The 26497-nt window shown below is 42.2% G+C and overlaps 1 protein-coding gene across 9 annotated transcripts in view; it reads left to right on the top strand.

Moving 5' to 3' along the window:
• TSPAN4 (tetraspanin 4) overlaps positions 1-26497 on the top strand; it is a 407111-nt gene that overhangs the window by 353996 nt on the left and 26618 nt on the right. For 8 of the 9 annotated variants that reach the window (XM_080593874.1, XM_080593877.1, XM_080593879.1 and 5 more), the window contains one exon: positions 4812-4886. The exons of the other annotated variant lie outside the window; for it this stretch is intronic. In XM_080593874.1, the coding sequence (XP_080450000.1) occupies positions 4812-4886 (75 nt within the window). The remainder of the gene's footprint in view (positions 1-4811; positions 4887-26497) is intronic. 9 annotated transcript variants of the gene reach the window in all.

Genomic DNA, 26497 nt, shown 5'->3' with positions numbered 1-26497 from the left:
GATAGAGCTATTAAGATTTGGGAAGGAGAGGCAGTGGGGAAACAAAAGACCCAATCCTATGCATTAGTGTGTGATACTTGGTCATCATACAGAGAGGCAAGTGTCCGTAACACCTGGGAAACTAGAGCATCTCGTTTGCTGGGAAGAAAATAGAGTTAATAGTTCCCTATTCCTTTGTGAACTGCAGTGGAGACATGATTTAAACGATGTACAATGTACACAAGAGAGTCAAGAACTATTCCCTGATGTTGAGAGGCTTTGTTTGGTGCTGGATGAGGGGAATAGGAACTAGTGGGTCAACTGTCTAGTACAGCTCTGCTGGGGATTGAGTTACAAAGCAGGATCTCCTTTACTACACTTTGCTCTCTATGATATCAGGAGGGCAATGCTCAGCTTTGCAGAAAGCACCACAGCAATTGCATTTTCTACTCCTTTAATGGGAGCCTGTAAGAAGGTCATGGGCTTTGTAGATTATAAAGGTCAGTGCTGCGAAACTACCCGTAGTTTTCTGTGGGGTTGAAAATTAGCAGTAGTAGCTGGACAGAAAGGCATCACCTTACCTCCCTTCTTATCAAAACTCCTCTGGAGCTGTTTCAGGTGTAATTTATGAATAGTTGTACGGTAGGTACCTCTCCAGTGTGCCTGTGCTAGGCTGCATCCCACCATTTGACAAATAGGGTGGTAAAGCATCTCTGTGCAAGGTCAGATTAATCCTTTTTGTGGAGTTTTACATGAATACTTTGCTTTGGGATTGTTGTTTCTCCATGCATAAATCTTTATATCAGCAGCCTGCAGCCCCAGCGAACCACAGCAAAATTTGTTTTTATTGTTCTCTGTATTTATCACCACAGTGAGAGAACTCATTTGAAAAGGAACTGTGAGAGTTTCCAGTAGGCGTGGTGGGGTTTTGGGTGCTGTGAGCCTTCAGTGATTTTATGTTTTCCCCTTTTAAATTTGGATGGGATGTGCCAAGCTACCTCTGGCCCCGGCTTGGACATCATTCCCTTTGGGATGATACCAAGGGTGGAACTGAACGTGAACTTTTGAGGGAATGTGCTGGGGAAACAGAGGGACAGGTTCTGCATGTGGCCATGCACACACTTGGGTCCATCAGGTCAGAAGATAGGATGAAGCGTGCAGGCTATTCTTTGCAGCCAGGTCAAAAAGCCTAGATTTTTTACTTTCTGATGTATGGGTTTGGGTTCAGGCCGGGTTCTTCTTCAGAGGGAGATGATAAATGTGCTGACATGTAAGTGCTGTAGCTTTCAACAGATGATGAATTTTAAGCCTCTGCCTTGAGGCTGACCTCACCTAATTTACCTTTGCAATAAAAGACATAGTGAATATCGCTACTGTCTGTGCACGGTGGGATTACTAATGCATGGTATCTGTTATATAACAGCATACTTTTTGTCAATGAATGCATATAATGAGATAGATAAAACCAGAGGTTTTATTTAAAAGCAGAAATATTTTTCAGTGGAGGAAAAACATAATCCTACTTATCTACGTTTTGACTTTCTGAACAATGTTAATTTTAGTTCATTGTATGACTTCCAAAATCTGCAGTGCATGAAACCGAAATCCTGCCAACAGTGGCTTTTGCACACAGCTTTCCAGAGAAAAGCTGGTCCAAGTGGTGAATAGGAAAGGAAAGCTCTGGAGAAACCTCTGAGCCTGCAGAGAGAAGGGCTTAGCCATGGTACCTAACCATCAGTAGCAGAGATTTTGTTCTGAGAGTTCCTAAATTTTGAGCTCCTGACTTTACAATTTTAGCATCTTCTACAATTGCGGTGTCAATCCTTTTTCTCTAGCATGAAGTGAAGGACTCAGGAGTGCCGTTGTGGTCCGCCAGGAGATCCAGGCCCCAGGTGGCTGCTGCTGGCTGCAGCGGCTCAGCTGTGCTGGTCCTGAGGTAGGGGCTTTAGCAGAGCTGTGTGACTGGGTGCTGCAGGGAAAACGCTCTCAAGTTGGGGAATTTCACTTAATTTATTGCCATTTAAGGTAAACTTCTAATTCCTGATTCTGGTATTGAGAAGTGAAGATGGCAAACGGTTAAACACAGCTGCCCTGGGCCGCTTGTGGCAGACTCCATTTTGTGGAGCCGGCCGGAACCGGCTGCCCCCTCATCCACAGACATGGGGCACCCTGCAGGCCCCCTGCTGCCAAAGCCCTGCCTGTTGCACCCCAAACACCTCCAAGTGTGCTTCACACCCCCATGTTTAGGGGCGCAGGAGGGCAGCAGTGACTCGTCTCTCTGTCGTGCCTTTCCCCTGTGGCCATGTCGCCTGGCTGCGTCGCTCTTCTTGGTCTTCTTGCGTTGCTCCTCCCGGCTTCGGTGCCTCTGTCCCCTCAGGCGCTCCCTGCTCACCAGCCCTGTGTCTTCCCTCAGGTGAGGGAATCAATCCTCCTAATCTCTTCCCTCCCCAGTCCCCCTCCTCTTCCAGGTCCAGTTTCTCTAAAACTGGTAGCCAGTTTGTGTCCTAAACCCATCCTAACCCGGGTTTGTGTGAGGGGGTCTGGCATGGCGGCTCTGTGTGGGTGTCACAAGAGAGGGGGAAGGAGCTCTCTTGGGGTGGTTTGGGAGTTGTGCGGTTGTACACAAGCTGCGGGAAGCATTCGAGTGGGCTTTCTGTGGTTGTAGGCTTTGAAGATCTTAGCAGCTGAGCCCTCTCATCTGTGCTGGATGTGTGAAATGCAGGTTTTTTTGAAGGCTAATGACTTGCCCACAAAAATCCACCCATAGTTGGGTAAGACAAAAGGCCTGGAATGGAGCTGTGCCTTGCTGCAGCTCCCCGCTCCTAATGCTGGAGCGTAAAAGAATTTCAAATTAAGCCACCAGAAATGTAACCTCAATAACGTACTTTGCCCTGCCTCGTTCTTAGAAGTAAATGAAGTGCCTTTTTTAAAAGTTCTTCCAAAAGCTTTTATCCTTTAGACAGAAACAAGCTTGGGATATATAAACCTAGACAATTAAGGTTTGGCAAAATTCTAAGCTGATGAAACTGGGATCCTGTGGTAGGAAATGCTGATTGTTGTTGGTAAGGGGGTGCCAGTCCTTCCTCTGTGTTAGAGTCTGCCTAACATAATCCGGGCTATGCCAGTGAATTTCACAGGAAGACAGTGGCATTTTGGAAAACCCGTGCAATATGGATGAGCAAAAAAGTACCCCACAGCTAAAGAAATAGGGCAGAATGCCTGTGCATCAGAAAGTGATGTGATTTGCCTTGTTTCAATTAATACTATGCAACAGGATAAAACAGCAAAACTTTAAAAAAAAAAAAAAAAAAAAAAAAAAGGCAAGCAGCACCAAGACTGATTTTCAAATCTATAGAGAAGGCCAGTGCTGAAAGGTAATGATATGGAAATCGGCTCGGATCACTGCCATGAATGAGTTCTGTGATTTGGAAGTGGGCAGTAATGGGATCCAGTATTAGGGTCAGGCAAGTGTGAAGATACTAGTGATGAAGATTTGAAAATAAACTTTAATTTAACACTCCTGGGGCAAAATGCAATGCGTTCTGTAGACAGTCTAATTGTAGTAGTGGAAAATGGTATTTTCTCCCTCTTGACCTTCTGTCCTCCATTCAAGCACAGAAATCCATAGGTTCAAAGGTTTGGTTTTGACTTGCCAGGCAGTGAAGAAGCTCTGATAAGGTTTTGTAGCTATTAAACTTTCATAGGTTCGCAGCCTTGTGGTTGAAGCTAAAGAGATAGTAACTTTTTTTTCTCTTGGGAATGGGGTTTCAATTAAGTCAGTGTTGCTCAGTATTTGAATTCCAGCCTAGCAAGCTGCTAAGCATGTGGAATTGGTGTTAAAGGGAGCAGGGCCTTTGTCTGAGCCAAAAAGTTTCCAAAATTACTCTCACTTCGTCATCCATTTTTGCAAAACTACGTTTCGTTTTCAGCTCAGACAATGGGTTGTTCTAGTCTGTGCATCTGCTGTTTTGACACTGCTACAGACCCATGCAGCTTCTTAACAAAAACAGAGGGCATGTTTTTTCAGAAGCGTGTGGCATAGCCTGCAGTTCATCCCACTAAAGATGATCAGAGCTGAGGGCTTTTGAGAATCTACCCGAAATACTGGTGTTAAAGGTTTTTTTCCACTCCTTTTAGCTTTTGCCTTTTGGGTTTTATACAGTTCCTTGGCTTGTGAGGAGACAAGGATATAGACCAACTCTGTGTTGCTGTCTTAAGTACAAATCAGCCCCTTTTGGTTGAAGCCCATGGGTAGTTCGTGTAGCTACCTGAAACTGCTCTTAAAGCTGGCTTGGTATACTAGCGTTTGGGTGTGCCTTTCACTTCTCCCACAGTTCCCCTTGAAAAGGGACCAAGACTTTATGGTTTATGGACGAGCTACCTTCTCTAGCAATGGGAAGTCTAAACTGTGGTTTTCGGTGATATCTTCCTAATTGAAAAGATCTGATGGAAAAATAAAATCAATAAAGCCTAACCTAGGAAGAGTCTTCAAGTGTTGCTGTCAAATAGATCACTAGCCTGGTGGGGGGGAAAAGATCTTTGAGGGTTTTTATGCTGTTCTCCTGGAATCAGTGATAGAAACAAGCTCTCCGTACGCCTGGATAGGGATGTGTTTCTGCCTAGTCCTTTACCTGCGTTTGTGGTTGTTGCATGTCGCGTGCCTTCTGTTCCACTGTAAGACAGCAGCTTTGCATCTTGCTGCCTGTATGACTCCCACTCCCCTTTCTGCATGATCTGCTGAGTGTATTTATTGTGCATCCAGAAAAAAATGAAATAGATGTTGACAGTTTTTGCTTTTTGTTTTTTTTTCCCGTCCCTTCTTCTCTTGACAGTTTTTTATCATGCTGTTAATTATATTTCTGTTGGAGCTCACTGTTGTGATTCTGTTCTTCGTCTACACAGACAAGGTAAGTCAGATTCTTCATTTTTCTTTCCCCTTCAGCAAATTTTTATGCCCCTTTTCCCTATAAATAAATCATGAAGCACTTGGCTTGGTATGCACATCATGCTTCTGTCTTCCTTGAGACACCCCTCTCCGAAAGAGCTCTCTCAGAATGCATAAACAGCCTTACAGGACTGGGCTCTCTTGCTTGCTCATGTGTACAACTCAAGGTCACAGATATTGCCAAGTGCATCTGCCATTAAAAAAAAAAAAAGCCACCAAACACACAACAAAAACACAAAGAAGCCAATGAGCCTTACTAGGAGCATGTAGGAAGAGACACCCATCAGACATGAATTGGATTCTTAAAAAATATGGTTACGATTTAAGAGCTACATTAATGTTGTGCCAAAGGAAGTATTGTAAGCAGAGGTATAAAGGCAAAGGCACACAAATCAGTATCTTTCCAAGCTGGTCCTTGCAACACGTGTACTTACATTTTAGTGAAAAGCCTTTAAGAGTATAAAAATCTAGTACACACAGTTTTTGTTTCTAGTTTCAGATTTGACTTATGTTTGACATTTGTTCCTGTGCTTGTTATTTCTGTTGCAAAGGCAAGATTGCCTATCTGAATCATCTTTATCAGTAAAGGAGTTATTTTTTTAAAAAATGAAATTCTTACTTGAATAAGAAAAGACTGAGTCAAAACCGAGTCAAAGAGCACAACCTGCATATTCAACCAAAATTGTGTAGCAAAGTCTTTCAAAACTGACGATGACTAAGGAAAAACTATGGGTTAGGTGGCAAAGTTTGCCATGAATTAAGTCATCAGGTACATAACCACTAAGTAGCATATTTTGTTTGAATGGAAAACATTTGTAGCAAAATACAATGAAGATGAATATCAGACCTAATTTATTCGATATATTTAGCAATAACGTGGATAAGGAGTGGAAAATGGCAACGTTACTTTCTAGAAAGGCTCCAAATTATTCAATTAATGAACACGGTGAATGATTGTCAGGTGCACTGCTGAAGGGCTGAAAAGAGCTAGGTTTCTGGATGGCATGTTCTAGTTGGAACTTGGAGTTAACTTGCAAGGTAATTAAAGTAGAAAGGGCAATTTAAAATTACTTTTATGCATTATTGGATTCTGAATTACTTGTAACCTCTTGGGAGAAAGATCTACGCGTCATAGATGACAGCTTAATAAAGGCATCTACATAATATGCAATGGGCCTCCAAAAACCAAATACAACAGTTGGTGCGTATTTACAAAGGGAATCAGAAAATATTATCATGTCATTGCTTAAACTGATGGACTCAACTCACTGTTAATTCAGGATTCAGTTGTGGTTACTTCATTTCAGTGAAGGGTAACAGAAATGATGAGAAGCACTGGACAGGTAAGAGAGAATAGGCATGAAGGGATTATGGAGACTACCCTGATTCTGTTTGGGAAAGGGAAGAGATCCTCTACTTAGGAGATACATAGAGGAGACATGATAGCAGTTTCTGAAATACAGTTATACTAAAGGACTGTCTTGAACACGCAAGAAATACCTGAAAATATCAAGGAGTATGTTTAAAAGATACATGTTTCTTACGTTCTGTATCTTCATTTTGTAAAACTCCCTGTCGTTGGCAGTTGTTGAGCCTGATAGTTCAATAACCGTGTGGGTTTGTGGGATGTAAAAAAAAGTTGAAACGTCTTTATTCATAAAGCTATCGGTGCTGTTATGTTGACAAGTTTGTCACAGAGAATGTTGGTCCTTGCTCTTCAGAGGTAAAAATAGTGAACGTGGCAGGAAGCATTTCCCTCCCACTTCAGCCTGCTGGTTTGTGGCATTCCTGTCTGTGTTCTGCATAAGGTTATCAGGAAATCCAGCCTCCCTCCAAGTCACCTACCGTGGGCTGGTGCAGGAGGCGGCCTACAGTTGTCTGTATGATCAAAGGTCAGTCTAAAATATGGACTCCAAGTGCAGGTTTACTGGGTTAAGAAACTGCTGTAGTCTGTGTATCACAAATGATCAAATTTGAGGCTCTTAATGTTCCTGTATGACTTTACATCCATGACCTTGTGCTGAGGAAATTAGTGGCTTGTGTCTGTGTTACACTTGCAGTCCTGCCAACTGAAAAATAAAACAGCAGCAGCCTGAAACTAGTATGTTCTTACAGCATGCTTAGAAATTGTGTGCTGGCTTTCCTGATGCGCATAACAGTATTGCTGTGTGTACTGGTACAGAGAAGGTAGCTAACCCAGACAAGTCTGCCACGCTAATTGAGTTAATACAGTCCCTTGGAAAATCGGTGAAGGAGCAGTCTCCATTGACACCTACACAGCAGAAGAAAGTAACATTAACTTTGCATGCAAAAGCAGAAGGTGACTTTGGAGGTTAAGACTTTGAGGGCTTCTCTATCACGTGTATGGATGTGTGATCATATGTATGTGTGTGTGATCAGCAGTGTTTTCAATTACCTGCTAGCCTTCTGTTTACTAGGAGCATATATGCATGTAAAATATTACCCAGGATGAAAAGGAATCCAATTATTATTTTCTGTTTCTAGGCTTTAGAGCAGGTTGAATAAGCAAAGAGACTGAGCAAATAAGCAAAGAGACTGCAGAACGGGCGCAGCGACAGGCTGAGCTACCTGCCACAGCGCGAGCGTGCATCCAGGTGCATCTGTATCCCTTGCTGGACCCACTGCTTTAGCAGTGGTTAATTATTAAAAAGCATCAAGACAGAAGTTCTTTATGGCCATTCACAGATAGGTTTTTGGCACAGCACTTTTATTCTTTTGCTGCGGGAGAGCGTGCAGCTGTGAAGATGGACAGGACTGGCTGCTGGGACTCCAGGCAGCCTGGACTGAGCTGTTCTCATTCATCAGTCTGGGAGAAGCCCCAGAATTGCTTCTGCCTCTCATTCTCAGTGCCTTGGCAGCAGCCTCTCTGAGCTTTTAGGCAGCAAACTTGCTCCCATGCCTTAGGATGTCATCTTCCCTTTTCTTGATGGAGCACTGTTTGTCTTGACCTCATGAGATGAGTGCTGCCCTGGACTTCACAGCTCTTTCTCTGAGCTGGCTGTGCAATGTGACGTTGTAAAGAGAGAAGGGCTTGGAAGAACAGCTCCAAGGAGGAAAAAGGGGGGCAAAACCTTGCTTCTTGGAGATGCACCATGGGTCTCTGGCAGGGGCTGAGCTCACGCCTGGTTCACTCTCCTCTTCCTTTTACCATCCTAGCTGGTTACGTTAAGAGATATGAATCCTCTGGGTTCTGCAGAAGTGATATGTGGGCTGTGTGGGAATAGGGTGGGGAAATGCGTTCCTCTGGGATGGCTGTCAGGAAACATACATAGCACTTCTGTTTTGTCCTGACTCTTCCCAAAGCAGCAGCGATGGGTTCATTAGCTGTTTTCAGATCAATGTGGGGCACCCCAGGGACTTGTAAGCTCCTGTTGTCCATATGCAAGTTCCCAAAGTGTAACTTCATATTTTTCTGAGGGCAGAAATACCAGCATAACAGATGTGTGGGTCTTGAATGGAGTTTATGTGGTTATGAGTACTGAGGCAGCTTCTCTTTCTTACAGCACTGTTTTCTCAAGCTAAATTTATGCCCCCATTTGAAGTATTCCCAACTCCAGTGACTTTGCTAGAGCCATGTGAATGAACACCTATACATAGCTTGAATTTTCTCTTTAATATATATAAATTCGATTCCATTAATTCAGAGAAGCATTTGATATTTTTATAAGTTCCTATGTGAGGGTCTATATGTATTTATAAAAGATCCATGGAGTACTGATAAGGCTAACCTTCATATTTTTGTGATAAAGAGACAGCTGCTGGGCTCTGTCTTGACAGAGACTGGATACTCTTTTTATTTCTCAACACCATATTAGACCCTGTTAGAATATAAATTCTGCTAATAAAATGCATAGTCTTGTACCAGTTCTTACTTGTATTATCCTTCTAGTTTTAGCATCTGTATTTATTTTTACTGTGATGGTTCTCCTGGAGGCACAGAAAAAAAAGTCCATATTTACTTTTTTGCAGCTGTAATACACGACTTTTTTCAGTTTTGTTTGTTCAGATGTCTGCATTTTTTCTGATTTATGGGCAGAGTTACGGTGCTGCTACTTAATGCCCGCAAATGGAAGAACATAACTAAACCAGCATAATGTGTTTTTTTTCCCCTCTTTTTCTTTTTGAAATGTCAAACTGAATAACATAAACCACTTTAAAACAAACAAACAAAAAAAAAACAACACAGAGGATCACTGACTATGATACTTGATTATGGAAGCAGTTACTGCTGTTGGCAACTCAAAGTTAAGACCAGAATTTTCAATAAGGATTAGGCCATTAACTCACTTGGGGATCTCTGAAAATTACAGCCTAAATTCCATGCCTGGTTAGCTGTGTTGGAAATAGCTCACAGAACGGTAGAGATTTGAAAATAATGGCTACTTCTGCTTTTCCTGAAATGTATGAAAATGCTCTTGTTTTCTGTGTCCCAGTAAATCGTAATGAGTTCACCTCCAGCTTTTACTGCTCTTCCTGAAATACGGTCTGTAGAGGAGTCGCTTCCCAGCAGGAAGGAGGGGTTCACCATCAGGCTGAAGAAATCAATCATACAGAAAATTTAGTTCAGACCTACTGCAGAGACTCAGTTGTTCTGAACTTCAGTGGAGCAGGATGTCTGCTCTGCTGCTCGGCTAACAAAATGCCTCGTGCTCCTAGTGTGTCTAGCATGCAGGGCTGTCGAAGGTGAATGCACAGAAGAGGTTAATCTATTTGAAGATGGAGAAATGAAGGCTAACGTGAAGGATGAGATAATCCCAATTAGGTGCAGCTTCCAGGTGGTCTTACGTTACTGGAGAAAAAACAGTCCTTGGAAAGTCCTGCAAGACTGGCAGGGTGGTCACTCTGCCCTGCTCATCAGTCAGGGGTCCTGCCTTTTCTCCCTGTTTCTCTCCATCAGCATTTGATTAGCCTACACCATCACATTGGCGTACATTTTAAAACTTCTTACTGGTGAAACTTCTGAGTAATGGTAGAATTACTGGGTCCCTGTATCCTCCCCCTGCCACAGTGAACGTGGCTGTTCTGCTCCCTTGTAAAGCTGGGGTGGGGGAATTTTGGAATGGTACCAGAGCGGGCAGTATCTGTGTTTGTCAGTGTGCAGGAGGCTCTCAAGGGAGCAAGGCCATTTTTAACTCTCCGTGGTATTGCTGCAGGGAGGTGCTGCGTTACCGTAACGTGCTTCGGAGCATGCAAGTTGTGATCGGTGTATGCAATGGCTTCTGAGCAGCCAGTGCATTAACACCTGATTTTTCAGTTAGAGCTCAGTTTGTTGTATTTTTAAAAGAGCTGTCCACACACCGAGCAGTTCCTGGCATACAGCATCTCTCAGGTGGTGTTCTGAAGCTAGGCTTCTGCTTAACTGCTGACATAGCTAAAAACCATTCCTCCCCTAAGCAGGAGTAGCAATGCAGCCTGAGGTGGAGGAATCCACAGATCATCTCCTGGAACTGAAACACCCTGCAATTACTGCTCTGTCAGGGGTGTGTGCCTGGTCAAGTATTTTACTTCTCTAATGCAAAATAATGTTATATAAATGGTGTTAGAAAATAAGAAAAGGCGGAAGTGTCTCTGTGGTTTATTTTACTTGGTAATAAGCTTAATTTTAACTAGTTTATTAGCATTTCAGTACTCGTGTCACACAATAGGGAGTTGCAGAAATTTCATCAAAAGAATTTAATTATAACCAATTCATTTTGGCTTCTTTTCAGCAAAGTATTCAGGCATGAGTATAAATCTGTCTCTATTCAGCAGATATCTTAAGTGCGTGCTTAAATCCATGTGATTTACTTAATCATATACTGAAGTCTTGTCAGCGTTGATACACACCTTTTGTGTTCTTTTAAAAGAAATCTTGCTAAGGAAATGCTAATGATAGTGAAAAATCCTGGAGATGGTAAAGATGTATCACATTTTTCACTTCACAGGAAATTTAGTGAAAAATAATGACTGTTTGCTTTAAAGCGTTAATGGTTATCTTGTTCTGTTTGTTCTGGAACAGCTTTCCATTTAGCATCTTGATCTCCAGCACATCACTTTAACCTTTTTTTTTTAGGCAGGGGCAGGTGTGGAGGATGGAATTTATTTGTCTCTGTGGCTGAAAAAAGCAAATACGCCAATGGAAATCCCACAGTTTCACTAATTCATTTGTCAAAGGAAGATTTCATTGAAAGTAGACCTGCAAAATGCTATTAACAGGGTTGTTGAAGGATAGCAAAGCATCGATGAAAAGAATTAAGTGCATGCTCAGAAATAGGTGTTACTTGGGAATGGTAACTGCAGATAAAATGCATTAAGGCTCCCCACTGGGAACTCTTGATCAATGGTTGATCAAGGCCTAATTGATTCCTTGAATAAAGTGTTAGTAAGGGAATGGGTGCGGGGAAAGGAAAATCAAACTTTCCTAAATTAAGCTCCATGCCTAACACAAATACCCCGTGTAAAGATTCAATAATGCAGTAGCCTGTCAGCTCTTTATGCCATGTATCGTCCTGTTCTGGCTGAATTCAGAAATGAAGACGAATGTAGGTGTCTCAGCCTAGTCAGTACACGTTTTTGTTCATACGCCGATGAGCACGATATAGTTCATATCGCGCCAGTGCACTATTTGGAGTCGTGCTTTTTCTCAGGAGAAATTCTGAATTCCAACTCGGCTGACTGGGAAATGAATTCACAGAGCTATATAAATGAATCAAACGTAGCTGCTGCTGCCATTATGCCTGGCTTAAAGCCAGCCAGATCTGTCTTTTATTTCCTGACATCAATAAATTCATCTGGGGGTCCTCTGATAAATATTTGGCAATGGATCAGTTAGCATACAACAGAAAGAGATGTTTCTGGGCTTCCTTCTTGCTGGTTTGTAATCCCTAATTAGAGGTTACCTCATAATCTCAGGGGCACATCTGAGTAGGTCTTTGTTGTGGGAGCACTTTTACAACAATTGGTTTCCCATGCTCAGAGCTTCCTAGCAGACAAATATGGGTGGTGCAGGTCTTCAGCTGGCCTCTGCCAAGGAAGTCCTAGAAGAGAGTAATAACAGTTATTGAATACATGGCACAGCTGCGTGCTTTTTGTCTGGGCATCTCAAACCACATTACAAGTGGAGAGTAAGTAGTTCAGCTCCCCTTCTGACCGGCAGAAGTGCTGTTGAGAGCTGAATCCTCAAGGTGCAGGGTCTTGCGGGAAATGCTAAATGCTGCCATGTCTGAATGTGCGTGAGGGAACCTTACTGTTCTGGAGGCCAGGTCTTTATTTGACTCATCTGTGGTCAAAGAAGCCATTTCGACATGTAGGTGGGTCAGGAATTGAAAGCGTGCTGACGTTCGCTGCTGGTAGGACTCAAGGGAATGGCACTGGTTTGCATACACCTGATCCACGCTGGTTTTAGTGGTGACTGATCCCCAGCTCTGCATCTGTTCTGAATGCTGATACGTGTTTTATACCATTTTGTTAGAAAAAAAAGGAACAATAGCAGAAAGAGAAAAGAATGGTTTAGAAAGCTGATAAAATAAATGATTAAGGCAGCTTTAGACATTTAAATACAGGCAACATCAAATGCAAAGGAGTGACAGAGGTAGTATATTGAAATAGACAGCACATTTTTTTATTCATTCTATGAACATTTTTGATGTCACAATGTATTTCAGACAATGTTAGAAAATGACAGTGAACTAAATGTTTAACGTTTCTTACATGTACAAAAAGAGAAGGAAAGGTGGCTTTTTGTGTTATCAGACTATGTGCAGGCCAATAGCATACAGCCCTTGTCTTAGATTTGTCAGCTGCAATTGAAAAATAATGTTGTGGATAGGCCGCTTTATTAGTGTAATTTGCAGCTGAAATTCTTTCAGCTCCTTCCTTTTAACTCAGCGATGGTGTACAGAGGATGACTCCAAGCTGAAATGAGGAAAGGCAGATCTGTTGATCAGCAGCTCCAAACCACTGCAAATTCAGGGACCTCTTCGGTGGTGAATTGTGCTGAAGCTGTGAAGTTCAGATGCAGGAAGGAGGTTCAGCAGGTGTTCTAGCCACTAGTTATCGTAGCTTTTGAAATACATTCCCAGATTTACAAAACCAGCATACTCAACAGCGTGTAAGAGTTCATGCTATTAAAACTGCAGCCAAGTATATCTGTAATCATCTTTAATATGGGCGAATTATCTTTAATCATTTGAGATCTTGGACTCTGTCTTTTTACAGATGAGCACCAAAATCAGTCATACTTGACAACAGGAAGAGGTTGAGATGGAAGAGAGAAGTAGTTTTGGGGTAAAGGGTTATGTGTCTTAGCAGGAAGCAGAGAAAGAACTTGGCTTTACAACTTCTGAATCCACACATTTCCTACTTGAAGTTTTGAGTGCCTCTGATAATTCGGATGATGGTGGTATAATACAATTTCTCTGCAGTGAATGAGGCATATGCAAAGATTGTTTTAACCTGGGCACAGTTTTAATTCACTTAGTTGTACTGCAATTATTTTGTGCGCCCTTTCTGTCCCTATAAATTGGGGAAATGCATCCTTGAGAACAGAGTATCCTTGTATAAGTTCAGTTCTTGCTGAAACTCACTCATCCTTGTGTACTCCTCCTCCTGCTACTAGCAGTCTTTGATGCAATTTAGTAAGGATTTTTTTGTGATGTATTTCTGTCTAATAAGTCAATTTATGTTTTGAGTTGCTTGCTCTTGCCATTTTGCACATCACTGCTGCAATCCAAGGATGTTGTTGCTCTGCCAGACGTTTGTGCCATCTGCACCTTGCCATTCTGAACCACAGGAAAGCAGAACAATTTGTGTCATCCTCTTCTGCCGTGCTAATGCTTCCTCTGTTGACAAAGTCATAACCTCAGCATTTAGGAAACCTTTACAGAGGTCAGCTCGAAGGGCATATTAAAGTGCAAACTGAATTGCATGTTATAAGTTAGTAAATTACATAAATGTAGCAAAATGGAAAAGATCATTTGAAGGTACTTAAGAAAACAAGTAAAAAGTCTTTCTCTAGAGAACAATGACAGGGGGAAGTCATGAGGTATAACACGGAAAGATTTTGATTCAAAACCAGATGTTAGATTGATCACATAAGACATTCATTTTTTCTTTTGAAAATTCAGGACTTAGTTACACTAAGACTTAAATTAATCAAAATTACTGAAAGGTTATTTAAAAGCTGGGAAGAGAATCAACATTGCTCTCTGAACAACACACACAGAAGAAAACATCCTGTAGATTTCTTTCAGGTCCACCTTTTTATTTTGATGAATAGAGAATGCATTGTAGTTGGCAGAAAAGCAGCTGAATACATTCAGACAAAGAGAAGCAATGTTTCTTTCAAGGTCAGGTAGCTTGGGGAAAAAAAAGAAATTGATTTTCTTTTGGGGACTGTGAAGAAAGGAGGAGCGGAATGTGTTGCAAACCTTGAAGTATGTTGAGATCTGACTGGTATTTAAGTAAATGTCAGTGGAGTGTCCTTGCTGCTAACACCACCACTCGTGGCCATGGAGTGGCCAGCTGCAGCTTTCGATGGTAGGGGTGTTCTCAATAGCACCCTGCCTCGTGCTCTCTTTGACACTGATTTACGTACAAATGGCAGAGGCAGCCCTTTCATGATGATTGTCGTTACTGCGGAAGAGCGTGGAGCAATGAGGATTGCTTTTCCGATTTCCCGTCATGAGCTTTCTTTCTCTCAGCTGTATTCATGTCAGCGGCAGTTTTCATGTAAGAAGTGTCAGTAAGAGACAATTAGACAAGTTAAGACTAGGACAGTGGAACGGCTCTTTGCTGCTGGGTCTCACAGTTTTGGCACATCCATTTTAGCTGTTTGAGGGTTTAGTTACACAATACGAGTGTCAGCACAGAAGCAACACACAAGTTACCACTTTCCATATGGTGAAATCCTGACCCCAGTGAAGTCGGGGAGCTGCACAGTTGTCTTCTATGGAACGGAGTTAGCTAGTAGCTAGTCACTGGTTTTTAAAAAATTAAGGAAATTGAGTGTATCTGAAATCTGTGTTGTCTACCAACCATTGGACTTCATTTTTTGCTTTATAACTATTTATTGAGGGCTTATAATGTCAAGAAATAACTTTCCAATAACAAAATGCTCCCAGTGGTGCATGTCATAGGTTTGCAGTGATTAAACAAAAGGGGAATATTTGAATTAAAGTGAGTTAAAGCTTTTTCTCTGTGATATTTATTGGAGTGCTTTTCCAATTAGCTTCTCACCATCATTTATTTGAAATGACTTTTTTATTCTTGAATGCTTGCTTCCAGTTCCTAGAATATGCTTGAAAGCAAACTGCTCAGGGGACAACAAGGAGAGACCTCATTACACACAGCTGGATTTTTTTTAGGATTTGATGGGTCCCTTTTCTACACACTCATTTATTAGGTTTTGTGGTTGGATATGGTTAATATTTTTGTACTCGTCTCATAAGGATCAGCTAGTGCTATGTATGGAAAAATGCAGAATGTGGCTTTTTGCTTCCACACCCTTGGTGAGGCTGTGCATATTCCATAGGATTTGGATTCTGGGTTCCCTGGGCTCCTCACTCACGATCCGAGGGGAGCTTCTGGCGTGTTCCTTGGGCACCACAGCATTACTGTGTAGCTCTTTGAAGGTATTAGATCAGCTTCTGAGATACAGAACTACTCTCCTGCTTGATCTGGGAAACAAAAAGGCACAGTTATAGCTTAAAGGCCTTCCTACACCTCTTCCAGACGTGATTTGAGCAATGGTTCATCAGGGAAGCTGACTGTTACGAAGAGACTTGTTTGCCATGTGCCTGGGTGACACTGGCGAGATGCTCCTGGCAGGCACTGCTGTGAATTTGCCCGTGCCTTGCCTCTGCTGTGGCCTCTTAGCAGACAAATGCCAACCACCAGGTCTAGTGACATACAAATGAACTCTTCCCACGGGCCCTGAGGATACAAGCTCAATACAAATGAGCAACACCATATTTTAAATGTTTCAAACACAATATTTTCTGATTTTAAATATAAATATATCACACACCACATGTATTTATTTCCAGTCCAAGTAGCGTGCCGAGGTCACTGTAAGGGTCGCTCAAGAAGTCCTTATCTATGCCACAGCTTTCAAGTTAAAGTTGATACATCTCATCGATCTCCTGTTTGATTTTAATAGCATATTAAATTCAAGGATTCCAGTACCACTCTTTCTCAAGATTTTTCCATGTGAACTTTTTACCAGAGAAGGGTTAAGTCCTGCTCTATACAGATCTTTGTGAAAAGTGGCAGGGCTGGGGGTTTAGGAACGAAGGTGATGAGGGCCTACAGTGCTCTGCTTGAGGCTTGTTTCTTCAGTCACATGATGACGATTATTCTCTTTCTCATTGAAGACTGTCTAATTCAGCTTAACATCATGAATCCACAATTTAAGGAGCTTGAGCTAACAGGGTCAAGTTAGTGATTGCTGAAAGCTTTGCAGTGCCCTGGTTACTCTAACCTTCCGAGAGGAGAGGGCGTTGAGATGGTCCTGTGTCAATTCTGACTTGCAGATCACTTCACCTTTTGTCTTTGAAACAATTATCCAGCAGGAATTTTAGGTTGCATGCAGACAAATTTTATTCTGATTGAAGAGAGTTAAGTGGAGTTAAGTAGGCAAGAATTTGACACTTGCTAGGGAGGTGGTGCTTCTGCAACATGTACGTGCCCTTTTAAGTGGAGTTGAGGGAATCTGATAAAGAACAAAAATTAATGCTAAAGGAGAACGAGGTTGAACAGACAGTTAACTACATCCTGCATAATAAAAATGTGTTTTTAAGCCAAGAGTGGTTGGGTATCTCTTCCTTGTTGACCCACTTAGAGAGAATTTAATAAGGCTTGAATCTTGGCACTTGATGAAGCTCAGACCTTCTGGGATGTGAAGTGCACACCTGCAAGCTGTGGCCGATGTGGAGTGACACTGACTGGAGGTAGCACTTCACAGGGAAGGTTTCTTTGGATGCAAATTAATTTTACATGATTTATGTGATACAGCTGTTTCCTAGTATGTCCCCTTTTCTGTGTCCTGTGACCAGAGAGCTGAGCCTCTCTATGTACCAATATCCCTCCCCAGGCCTGGGCTGTCTCAAGAGAGGCTTTTGGGCTTCGGCAGGTGGCTGTGGAGACACACGGGCCCACACGGGCTTTTTCCTGTACATAAAGCTATTCCTTGAAAGAAGTGTGTATGGCACCTAAAAGAGAACTTGTTGATTTGCAGCAAGAGAAGAGACACTTCGATTGATCCCTCGGTGCCCCATGGCCTTACCTGACCCACAGGGTCTTCTTTTTTGTACCTCATCAAGAAAGAGTTCCCTTTTCTGACCTCAACAGTCAGCAACTCCAGGCAGCAGGGTTAGGTGGGGGGAAAGTAAACGTTTCATGCTACTGCTTTTTTCTCAGGGAGCGCAGCTGCCTGCCTTTCCCCTTCCTACATCATACCTGGATGCAGATCGGAGTTGCTGATGAAGGAAATGAGTGCAGGTCTATGCCCTTTGCTTTGCCAGAGATGAGTATGAATACGATTGGTCCCCAAGCTGGGAGTGTAGCTTCCAGCTCTCATTTTACTGCTAAGCATTACACAAATTGTGGCAGAAAGGGCTGCTCAGGATTCTTCAGGCAGCATTTGTTCTTCAGCTGTCCCCCCATCCTAAGGAATGTGGACCGATGGCACAAGTAATTTAATGTGATTAAATGCTAGCCCCCAGTGAAGGGAGTGACGAGGGAGATTCTTTACTTATTCCCCATTAGTCCTGAGCAAGCTTGCTCGTGAATCCTGTAACCTTGGCAGCAAGAGAACCTCCTTCTGCTTTGCTATCTGCAAGGAAATGAATTACACATGCACAGAAATTCATGAGCGCTGAATACTGCAATTAATTTTGTTAAAGTCTCTTTATATATTTAGATAGGGAAGAGGAAGGAGGAAGCTTATCACTAGTTATGAGTCTGAAGCCACAAATCTTGTGCAGCTTTCACTTTGAGATAAAAATGAATCTATAAGGAATCCAAAACCCCTTTGTTTATTTTATGTATTCTAAGAGTGAGAAATGATGAAGGCAGTAATATAAAGTAGTGTTAACTGCACAATCCACATGTTAAATTGATTAACATGGAGAAAACACATTAATAGCTTTTTATTAGTAGCCTGAAAACTTTACAATGGCATTTATTGGAATAGAACTGAAATGTGAATTGCAAATCATTATAAATCTCAGCTACTGTGTGGTGGCCGAAACATTGGCTGAAAATATTTTCAAAAATACAGTCCAGGCATTGAACATCGCCGTTTTTTCCCATTTAACCTTTCATTTGTACATATTAAGCAGGCAATCACATAGCAGATGAGAAGTGGGATGTAAAGCTGGATGTATTGGATGTGCAAATTGTTGCGCTTTATGGCCAAAGCAGGTGCATGTAAATGTTTCATCAGCACACCCATTAAGCTCACAGTGGTAAATTTAGCCACAAGCCTTGGAGAGGTGCTTACTTTGCATTTAATTTAGAACTAAAAAAAGAAGTAGCAGGTTTATTTAAAATGCATTACATTCAGCTTATTTAATATTCTTATTCTCATGCATTCTTATCCATTATGTGTATATAAAAATAAATGAGGAAGTTGCAGAAATACACACGCATCTCAGTGGTGAGGGTACTTCTAACATAGGTGAAGTCTGGCTTAGAAACCAGCCAGTGATTTTATGAACCTGACTGAATTTAGGGGTAACCCCACCGACATTAGTGGCACTACCCTCTCTTCTTAAACTACACCAAATATTGATAGTTTTCACGCTGCTGCACCATGTGCTAGCACTGTAGGGACGTTGTGGTTCTTTTTCATCTTCTTTTACCTTTCCTATCCTTGTGGCCAGTGTCAATCAGCTTGCAAATTGCAGCAGGCTCATGCTTGATTGCAGCGGGGTTTCTTTGCCACGTGCTTCCGACTTTACAGCGTTAACTCTTGCTGCTGCACAGCCTCGCTCTGCCACAGGTAAGAAGATGCAGGGACTTGGCTCGTCTAGCACTCACCTGTCTGAGACAGCAGTGCTTCGTACCTCAGCACGAGGAGGGTTTTCTTTGCGAGTTACGTGCAAGTCACTTGATATGCGAAACATCTTTTATCACATCAGTTCAAAATAGGTGGCCAGAAATTGTAATTGCTGGGCTAAGGGAGTGATGTTATGATAAATCGGGTATGGTAAATAAAATGGCCAACTGTAATTAAAAGGAAATATATTCCTAATTGGCAGATTGTGCTGAAGGGAGTTGGCAACAATGCACGAAGCAGATTTTTCTTGGTAGCATCAGATACGTACAGGCCAACACGCCTCTGAGAAGTGTACTTGAACGCTATTTGTTTGGAAACTATCTACCTGTAAAGTGTGGAGTATTTATATACTGAGTCCTTCAATATCAATCAAAATAGCATCAGCATCTTTCTTCTGTTTCAACATGTCCTCAGCCAGAAGCGCGGGATTCAGCATGGTGAGGGATTAAATTGGCACAAAGATCTGAGCTTCTCTGGTGTGTACTACTTGCTTTGGCATGTTTTTATTTATTCCCTTCCCTTTCACAGGATGGAGTTTTACTGCACTCTGTCCTTACAATTTCTCTGTAAATAATAAGAAAACTTACTAATTACACTCGTTCCTGAGTTTACCTTGTGTCTTACCTTGTGTCTTCTCACCAAGTTTTAGAAGGTAATTTTAACAATTTTGGAAGCTCTTCTTAAATTGCCTGTTGAAAAAACGAACAACAACAATGATAAAGAAAAAAACTACTTTTTTCCCTGTCTGATTATTTTTACCAAAAAGGTCTTTCGTGGAAGAAGGGAGCACATTTTTCCACCCTCATCCCTTCCTATCTCGTTTCATCACAAGTCACACTCTGTTAGAGTCCTAATGCGTCTATCAATAAATGATGGATTTGCCAATGGTGATTTAAGTTTAAAATTACTTAGGAAAACTTAATGAAGCCTGCAAATCATGAATTAGATTTCAAAGAAATTGCCTCTGACAGTTAAAAACTAGAGGGCCAAAGTAATTTCAAGGGTGGAATTTTTTCCCCTCTGTAGATTATGGATCAGGTCAAAACAGAGGTGGTTCTGTGGGAATTATTTTTTGGAGCAAATCACAGGTTGGCTCTTGCTGCAGTAACTGTCTCATACTGGTGTGTAGTGGGGTGGGTGACATACTAATACAGGAGAAAGCTCAGCTGTGCTTTAACTGGCTGTTGTGAGTGCTGGCCTGCTTTTCATCTCCACTTCCCCTTGGCTAGAATGGTTTAGGACGTGCCTGGTTTTAATCCTTCTTCCCAGTCTTGTGCCCTCGTTACTAGACTGCTCAGACTGTTTGTCCTCAGTAGGCAAAAATGATACCCTGAGGCTTTCTGCCATTGTCTCTCAGTACAGGGTTATGATTTTATAACCCCAAATGTTCTTCCCAGGTTTAAACTGTCCCTTTTGGAAACCGCTTTGCCCGTGCAGGAGGGGATGCCTGATGCTGGTTTGCAGTTTCACAAGGAAGAGGATCCCCTTCCTCAAAGTGCATGTGGCGAATTTTCCGTTGCTTGGGGTATATTAATTTATGTAATTAGATTTGTGAAAGCTAACGAGAAGTTTCCTGTCCTAATTTCAGAATATCTAATGCAATCTGCAACAGGTTGTAAGTCTACCTAAAATAACTGGGAGAAGAACCGTGGTTGCCCCATTAATACTCCCCTTTCTTTCTTTTCCCCCAAATCCATGGAGGTAAGAGTAGTCAAAGGTCACAGTTTTTAACTGTTTTGTACCAAAACCCCTGGGAAATACTTCTGATGTTTCACTACTTGTGCCTGTAGGTTTTATTTACATTTGGTGCATTCTTCTGAGCTTCGTGGTAACAGACTGGTAGGCAGCTTGTTTCTGAAGGCTGTCGATCTCTCATTCGGTCAGTGGGAGCTAAAGTTTTACAGGCTTAAATTAGAAAGTTTTCTAAAACAGAAAGAAGAACAAACAGGAGTGTTGTGCATTGTTTAGGTATAGCATAAATAGATCATACAATTTCTTTTCCTCTATTAATTTTCATTGGAATGACCTTGCAAATGGTGCCTTTTTTCATCAAACTTTTAGTGCATCTTTTCCAATAGTAACATTTACAGTGGTTGTTCTGGAACTTGTGTTTTTTTAAGCCCTACATAGTTTTGGTGATAGCCATCCACCAAATACCCAGCTTTCTCTTTTCCACTATTTTTCTAATGTGCTGATTTTTTTTTTCCCATGTGTCTGCATAAGCTGTCTTAGCGGGAGGAATTTCAGCCCTGGCTGATTAGTCTAAGCATTTCTCTTGTCCTCTTAATTTGTAGCAAGAGCTGAGTGCAATGGGTTTAGTAATTGAAACTTGATTCAGTTCTTGCAGTTAAGGATGCCAGGTCTCATTTACTCCATGTATGCCGAGTGTCATTTTTCATGTGCAAAGCTGCTTTGTACAAAGCCTCAATGTCTGTTGCTTTTGATTTGTGTGGTTTCAACTCAGTTTCCAGGATTAGATTGCTTATGGCACGGTTGCCTATCAACAATTTGTATGATGATGAGAGACTCTGGTTTGCATGATGCAGTGTTCCTCCTGACGCAGCTCCAGCTTACACCACCTGTGGCTCTCGCCTGAATGGTTCCCTTACCGACCGGTGTGTGGATTTGGCTGCAAGGTTGGCTGTTCCCACCAAGGCGAGGTTAGCAAAGTGATTGTTACTGCTCCGTAACAACTGTTGGTGGGGCCAGGGCCTTTGCAGTGTAAGATCATTTGGAATCCAGTTCCTGTCTTGAGACTTTCTGTAATGTTATCGTGGTCCTTGTCGTTTCAGTGGTGCCAATCTTAAACCTGGTGGTAGGGAGCTCTGAAGCACCCTTGTCTCTGGTGACAGCAGTGAGCACTGTCACCTCGTCTTGAGCTCCTTCACTGGAGCATGTTGAGCTTGCATATTTGCATATAAGCCTCAAAGCCTTTCTTCCTCCAAATGCTCTGACTCCTACGCCATTGATCCCTGGGTTCTAGCTCAGCGATTTCTGAGTTTTTCCTTGTCAGATGTGTTGGCACCTTGCCCTTTTGATACAACCCATTTCAAGTGTTGTGGCTTTTTTTTTTTTCTTTTTTCTGTTGTGGATATGCTGCAGTACTTCCAGTGCCACCAACTGGGTTTCAGCACTGCTGCTTCTCTTGCTGACTTCCAAAATCTGGAGATTTGGAATCTGACCACGGACCCAGGCAACACTCAGAGGAGTACTTCATGCATTTATGTTCCAAAGCAATACTAGATGGGATGCAGTCTTCTGAAATTACATAGTCTGTATGTTTTCTGTGTTGTTTAGAAAGATCTGTGAGGCCACTGGCTTTTCTTTCTGCTCTGTTTGTCTTCATGGATGTGATAGCAAGAAATGCAGCAACACTATGCTGGGTTTAGTAGTAGGAGAAAAAAAACACCTGATACTAGCACATTTTTCTATTTTGGAAATGAAATCACAGCTAAATAAACTTTGTCACAGACAGAGAGCCTCTACTCTTTCTGTGATAACTGCATTTTCCAGCAGCCAAACCCAAGGAAGGTGAGAGCTGGCACAGCAAAGACTTCCCCAGCTGTTGCTGTCAGACTGTGCTGCATCGCCAAGCAGCTCGGGCGAGGGCTGGATGCCGCTCCTCTTGGAGGTACATGGCAGAGAGGACGTGGTCACTACATAGGATCAGATGGGGGAAAATATCACCCACGTGTCATAGGAACTAAATGGTTGTTAGCGACTCCACGTGACTCTTGATGCTTAGGTGAATCTACTGCATATACAGTACTGGATATTTTGTTAGATTCGGAGCCGGTTCAAATAGACCAGGTAGCTGCAGCATCTGTTAAATAGCCACATCATCAGCCTGTGGAGCTGAGCCACTGTGCCCGAGGTGAGAAGCTGACTGCATTCAGCATAAAAAATTATGCAAAGTAACGCTGACGGTGAGGCAAAATGACAAGCACGGCTATTTCGTGGGCGTTGGTTTGGTTTGTTGTTTTTATTTGCTTTTTGGTTTTTAATATTAAAAAATAGTGGAAATCATGAAGCCTCAACATTTTACAATAAACCACTTTTTAATAAACACCAAGATTCTCTACTATACCTGCTGGATACAGTAGCTGGAGTATTATACAAAGCTCCATGAAACTATGATGTGACTTTTGAAAGTATCCCAAGAGCTGGCAATACTGATAAAAATACAAGCATGTAAAAATACAATACATGTAAAAATACAATCGCTCCTTTGGATTAGTGACTCATTTGCAGGCTAATCCCAGCCTGCAGTTTCCTTGATGCTGCTCAGTGAGTACCTTTGTGGTAGGGTGTTTTTTTGGTTTGGTTTGGTTTTGGCTTGGTGTTTTTCGCATGCAGGTTGTTCAAAAACCATTCTCTTTGGCTCTTTGCTATTTAATACTTAGCTTGTGCAGTTTGTCATCCTGGCCAAAGCGGGTATTTTTTCTTCCTGTGATAGAATGAAGAAAGTGTGTTAAATGATCAGTGGTGAACAATGAATAAACAGCAGAACAAGTCTCAGACTAATTTTCGTTCTTGCTAAAAGCTACATTTTCTAGCATTTATAAACGTTGCTATGAATTCCCCACAGTCTTTCAGTATCCTCCAAAAAATTCACAGCTTGCACTTTTGTGTGTATATGTTTTATTTTCACTACAGCAACACCCGGAGGCCTCCGCTGTTGTTTTTAGGCCTATAGGATCAGGTAAGGAAAATTGTGATCCCTGCTCCAAACATCTTTTTGTCCCGTAGGAGCTTTATTGCTATCGATCTAGGTCTGTCTATATTAAGGCTTGAAATGAGCACCAAAGCGTGTCACGGTCACATCGGACTGAATGTGAGCTTTTCCTGTGCTTTGGGTCGTGAGTGGCAGGTAGCCTCACCGCAGCTAATCGCAGCGCCGTGTTTTCTGAAATTGTTACAGTCTAGATGATGGGAGTTTTTCAAATAAAAAAGTTAATGGGATTCTGAATAGGATGCCGTGAACCGGATGCTTTTCTAGAATAAAGCTCCTGCAAAACCAAAGCACGACTAGGGAGTGTGGTGAACATTGGTTTCCATGGCAGTGAGTGGCCTTCGCTGCTGCGATTCGTGCTCAGCCCAGCCCAGGCTGCTATAGACTGAGATTCAAGCCAGATGCCCCGAGGCTGAGGATGTTACCTGGGTGTGGATGTTGGAGATGGGCCTGGCCATGCTGCACGATGTCCCGAGGAGGGGCTGGGAGGACAGGTGAGGGGCAGAGGACAGAGGCAGTGTCACTGCAAGCAGAATTAGAGGAGCCAAAGTGACTGAGCTGTTTGGGCTGACAGAAGTTTTCACCTGGCCTTGACTATTGAAAGGTGTATCGAAGGCGTTCTGTGCTGTGTGTCTAGGGGTTTTGACTTTGTCAAAGGAGGGAATGAAAGATATTTCCCTGCACTTGTTCAGGGACTTTGGACTGTGATGGAGCACGATTTGTGCCTCCAAATCACCAGTGCCAGTTTAAAAGAAGCAGTGCCTGACGCTCCAAGGCGGGATGTGCTAAATAGATTGACTTGTTTTCTATCAACTTTTCTTTCAGGATGGATCTGAAGTAAAGTTGAAGGTGCAGGGCAAGAGTGACAATCTGGCATGAATAACAAAGTCCCTGTCCTTGGAAAACCCTGTAACCTTCTGGAAGGGCTTAGAGGTTGTAAGACCAGATGAAACTGTTAAGGTCATCTATGATCCATAGCATTTCAGTCAGTATTTTCACCATCAAACTAAATACATCTGAATTATAACTTTGCAAAACTCTTGAGCCTTGATTTAAAGACATCATTGACTGCACCTCATTTCTCAATAAATTGTTCCAAAGATTGTTTTTTCACAGTTAAAATTGTGCCTTGTTTCTATCTTGCATTTGTCTAGCTTAAACTTCTAACCATTAACTCTCATTATGTCTTTTTCTGGTAGATTAAAGTGCTGTCTACTGTTGAGAATTGCTTCTCCATGTAGGTATGTGAAGGCTGCAATTAGGCTGCTTTTTAACCCTTCCACTCTGCTTAGTTTATCCAAGAGCGTTAGCCGTGTGAAGCAAAGCGTGCTTCTCTGGCTTTTTCTTGCAGGTCTTCTCTGAAATCTTTCCAAATTTTCCACTGATCTCTAAAAGCATGAATGTCAGTCCTGCAGCGCAGCAGTGCTGATACAGCTCAGCCTTTATTCAGCTTATGCTAAATACACCCATGATTGTTGCCCCTTCAAGTTGGAAGCGTTGCTTTCGGAGCGTGTTCGTTCCCTCAGTCCTTCTGCAGATTTTCTGCTTTCCAGAGTCTTACAGTCTCATAGTGTGACCGCTCTTCTTTGTTCCTAAATGTCTGTTCTTGCATTTTGGCTGGATAAGCCACAAGGCCCTGTAACCAAGCAGTCCAAGTGGTCTCAGTAGATTATTTAACGCACAGCAAATTTTGTGTTATCTACAAAATCCTATTAGCAGTGATTTTTTTACTTCTTTCCCTGGCAATGAGAAAGATAGCAAAGAACTTGGGGTCAAGAACCCACTGAAATCCCCATTGGATAAATCCCTTGTTTTTATTACTGTTCTTTATCTGTAACTTTACTTTTTTAAATACATTCAGTATAGCTGCACTGATTTTCCTTTCTCTTATGCCCCCATAAACCTTGAAGCTGTTAGTAAATGTCAGTGAAATTGGAGCTATTTAGGGGCATTGAAAGCAGTAAGTTAGATGGGTGGAGAGAGACCCCATGGAGAAAAAGGTCTCAGCGCTAGCTCCGCCAGCGTTCCTAGACACCAAAGCGTGCAAGGGGGAAGAGAGAGAGAAGACAGTGTCCAGCTTTACGAAGAGATGGGATCAATGCTTCTCTTTTTCAAAAAATCAATCTCTTAATTAGGAAAGAGGGACTCGTTTTGATTTTTAAGATGAAAAGTTAGAAGCACAAGCAGTAAGTACAAAACAAGGCAGAGGCATGCTGAAGAGCATCCCCTGAAGGGTTCTTGAGACCATTGTCATATGTGGCAGATTTAACCCTTTTTTTCAGCTTCCACTCCTTTGAGGGATAGCTCACACTTCTGACAGGCTGTTGGTGAATAAACCAGATCCTAACTGACAGTGGCTCAGTCTGCCCAGATCACTTCCACGACCTTGGTGCCCTCTGTAGAAGCAGAAACTTGGTTCAGGTCTTCAGCTCAACCTTTCGGAAACAGGTCCTCTTCTGGAAAATTTGTATGAATGTGCGGTAGGTGTATGTTACAGCCAAAATAAACAGGAAAAACAAACCAAACAAACCCAGTGTTCTGTTCCTACTTGCCAGAAAGCTTTTAGGACTGGAGGGATTTTTGGAAGAGAAAGAAAGGAGACGAATTAGCATAGCAGGTTGGTGACAGGATAAAACCCATGCCATAGGCTTGCACTCACCAAAGGGCTGTCCTGTGATTGAGTGGCAGTCGCCTCAGGCAATTTGTGTGGCTTTATAGGTGATATTGGGCACTACGTACGTGTTTGTGCCCAGCTAATATCACTGTAGCCTGATCTCAGAAG

Source organism: Anser brachyrhynchus (assembly GCF_964034855.1).
Source record: "Anser brachyrhynchus genome assembly, chromosome: 5".
Lineage (NCBI taxonomy): Eukaryota > Metazoa > Chordata > Aves > Anseriformes > Anatidae > Anser > Anser brachyrhynchus.
The sequence above is the reverse complement of the archived record's forward strand: the minus strand, read 5'-3'. Positions and strand labels throughout refer to the sequence as shown.